This window comes from Vitis riparia, chromosome 7 (assembly GCF_004353265.1).
Source record: "Vitis riparia cultivar Riparia Gloire de Montpellier isolate 1030 chromosome 7, EGFV_Vit.rip_1.0, whole genome shotgun sequence".
NCBI classification, from domain to species: Eukaryota; Viridiplantae; Streptophyta; class Magnoliopsida; order Vitales; family Vitaceae; genus Vitis; species Vitis riparia.
The window spans coordinates 24,461,586-24,465,181 of record NC_048437.1 but is presented as its reverse complement, the minus strand read 5'-3'; the positions used below and the strand labels follow the sequence as shown (position 1 = coordinate 24,465,181).

The following is a 3,596-nucleotide window of genomic DNA, read 5'->3' as shown; positions in this document are numbered from 1 at the left end:
TTAGAATCAATTAGCACAATTGTACACAAAATTTAATGAGGAAAAACCGCCTAGTGAATTTCTCAAAAACTCTATAGTTAAAATATCACGGGAGGTCAAATAACTACAAATAACCCACTAACTTTAAAAGGAAAGTATATAGATTTACCTAATCTCTGGATGCTTTTACTCTCTAGGGTCTTATATTAGTTAGCACTTATACATTCCTTCACATCTTTGACATAACATTTCATGCTCCTTAGTGAACACTTTAACCCCTTGCTAAAGTTACTAAAACAAACATATTTTCTTCTCACCTAAAAGATATTTTAAGAGCGCTCTTGAAAGATTGAGAGACAAAGTACTTGGAATAAGGGATGATTATTCTCTTGTGTGTTTTCCAACTCAATAAAATTAAGCATTTATACCAAAAAGCCTAGGATCATATTTTGGAAAACAATTCTAATTTTAATTTTACAAAATACAAAAAATAAGCAAAATGGTATGAAAATTTTGGAACTGAGGGATCCAACAATTAAACTCCAGAAGGGGTTCAAATGTTGGAGAGAATGTTTGAACATTCTCTAGGGCTGCCTTTGAATGCCTTGTAGGATGTTCAAACATCCTTGCTATTTTTTGTATTCTAAACTTCGTTTTTTCATACTTTTCTTCAAAATAAATCCCTGTTAAACATTTCACAGCCATTCCTTTACTCATACTAGATTCATATATACCTCAACAACCATCAACTTTGAAGTTGCTCGAAGTTGACTATAAAACAATAAAAAACAGATTTATCAATCGAAACTAATACATGAATGTATTGGATTTATAATTATTTCTTTCATTTTAAAACCAAATGAACGTCATTGAAATATGATAGTATTATTTTAAGATAATTTTACGACCTCCCCCCTCCTGTTCTTCCTCATATTCTTAAAACTAAACATAAAACTAATTAGAGAGCACACAAAAGTCATACCATTCATACCCTCCAATAATTTGTACGCATTTACTTACTGCAAAGCCAAGCCTGAGTCACTTCCCACTGATCTTTCACCTGTAATGCTTCCATCTCCTAAATACCAGGAAAAACAACCCAAAATAGTGACATGCTTAAATAATTTCATCGCGACTATCTTAACAATATGCAGATTGATTTGGACACGGCCGCCATTTTGTCTCCTTGACCTATTCCATTGGACGAATACTAGACAATGCCACTTGTCGGTGATCTAATCCTTTAATTTATTACTTTTTAAAACTGTTTCCCTTAAATTCTTCCTCTAGTTCGAATATTTAACCGGATTACACTTTGGCCACCAGGAGCGCCCCCCCACCCCCCCACAAAAAAACCAAAGCATATAGCTAGCACAAAACTGTAGTCTATAATCTATAGTTGTCTATTGTCTTCAATTCAATGGATTCTTCCTTCTTTCATCAATACCAAACTTCAGGATTCTCACCTGAAGCCTCGCCATTCGATTCACTGGAGTGTTTTTCTACATGGGATGAGCCTCTTTTCGACCACAATTCACTTCCGTTCAACACAATTGACTCAGAGGAGATGATACTATTTGATATGCTAGCTGAGGGAGCTAGAGACTCGTCGGAAACGGCATCATCCGCAGGAATAGTTAAGGAGGATGAGGTGAGTTCCAATGCCAAAGAGGCAACACCTAAGAATGAAAAGTTATATAGAGGTGTTAGGAGGCGGCCTTGGGGGAAGTTTGCGGCGGAGATAAGGGACTCGACCAGGCATGGCAGAAGGGTGTGGCTTGGTACATTTGATACTGCTGAGGCTGCTGCTTTAGCATATGATCAAGCAGCATTTGCCATGAGGGGGCCAAGGGCTGTCCTCAATTTTTCGGAGGAACGGGTGAAGGAGTCGCTAAGGGACATCAAGTGTGGCTGGAAAGATGGGGGCTCCCCGTTGGTGGCTATGAAGAGGAAGCATTTAATGAGGAGAAAATTAGCCTGCGGGGAAAAGAAAAAGGAGAAAGAGGCAAGGGAACAGCATGTTGTAGTGTTGGAGGATTTAGGAGCTGATTATTTGGATCAACTCTTGTGTTCATCACAGAGCTGTTGATTCTTAGTAATCATCAAGAATCCTATACTTTTCAAAGTCTTCTATATATGTTCTTAATTTCTCTTTCTTTTCTTTTGGTTCAGTTCTTCTTTTGTGTGTTCAAGAATACTTTCAAGAGCTAAAAGCATCCTCTTCTTGTTGAAATGTAATGCCTTCTTCAATTATATAATCAACTATTAGAGTCTTAAAATATTTTCCGGCAGAACCGTTTACTTTCTTTCTTTTTCTTGGGAAATTAAGTTTGACTGGTTTCAGGGATAAAATTCTAGGATTTTTAGACTAATATTAATTATTCATAGAAATTGGTGTAGTACTAATGGACTCCGTGCATTGGGGCACTTTTAAATTATTGAAATTGTGATTTTTGGATGGATGATATCATGATCCTATATCAGATGTTATTCGTATAACATTTTTTGGGTTCATTATATTATCAAATTGATGTGTCAAAAAGTATGTATAATTTAGTTTTATTATTGTATTTCTAACTTGTGTCTCATCCCTTTATACCTTGGTTTCAATTTTTTTTTTTTTTGTACTTTAATTCAATATATTTGTACATGATTTCATTTTTTGTACTTTAGATCTCATATACTTGTTTCATCATCTAATGACTTAAATTTCACCATATACTTTCAACGATCGAGAATACAAGTTTAATAGGTTTAACCCTAAAACCTTTCTTCATTGATTTTGTAACTATCGGTCATTGAATTTTAAAAAATAATATTGTATCTATATATATATATATATATATAAGTTTTATAACTTATTGTCAAAAGTTAAAAATACATGTAAATAACTAAAATTTAAAGATGTTTCATCTTTTTCTTATTTAACATTAAAAAGTTCCATTAAATAGTAAATATAAGTTTAAATGATTATGATTACAACATATATCAAGGAGTTAATAAAATTTTATGATTTAATCCACATTTCAATAACTATATCTTCTATCATTTTATCATCCAGAACATGATACATTCTTTTCTCGTGTTTCATGCAACAAATTGTTATAGGATTTTTAATATTTTTTTTCATTCAGTTGTAACATTCTCCATATTCTTTATGGTTCTATTAATTTTATCATTACATATGAAATTTATAGGATTAAAGATGGTATTATATAGTTACAAATAACATATGAAAGTTATAGGGACTAATGAAATAAACTATAGAATTTGTGGTTGGAGTGAAAAATTATAGGAATTGAAAATATGATATAATGTCTTAAATTAGTAACTAGCTTATACAAATTTAAGAAATTGAATTGTCTTCAAAAAATTGGGGGAGGCTTCAAATTTTATGAGTTTTTTTTTACTTACTCATAATGTCATATATATATAAATAATGTTGAGTATATTGTTGCATCACACATGCCTTATTCCTTCTTCCTTCTTGGCTGAAGAGTGTTACTTTAAGGAGCTACGAGCTTTACCATTAGTGCAAATTGGTGTGAATTACACAATACATCAATTAGGTTATTGTATAATGGATGAGACGAGCCAAGAGAAGTTTGGTATAATAG

General features: G+C 32.6%; 1 protein-coding gene across 1 annotated transcript; it reads left to right on the top strand.

Moving 5' to 3' along the window:
- Window positions 1-1,331: 1,331 nt before the first annotated feature.
- Window positions 1,332-2,241, top strand: LOC117919227 (ethylene-response factor C3-like). The gene has a single exon (XM_034836360.1). It carries the CDS (start codon window positions 1,400-1,402, stop codon window positions 2,066-2,068), a length of 669 nt encoding a protein of 222 aa, XP_034692251.1. The 5' UTR covers window positions 1,332-1,399; the 3' UTR covers window positions 2,069-2,241.
- The last annotated feature ends 1,355 nt before the right edge of the window (window positions 2,242-3,596 follow it).

Bases quoted from the DNA above. Each gene is read 5' to 3' on its own strand.
- LOC117919227 (XM_034836360.1), top strand. From the start codon at position 1,400: ATGGATTCTTCCTTCTTTCATCAATACCAAACTTCAGGATTCTCACCT.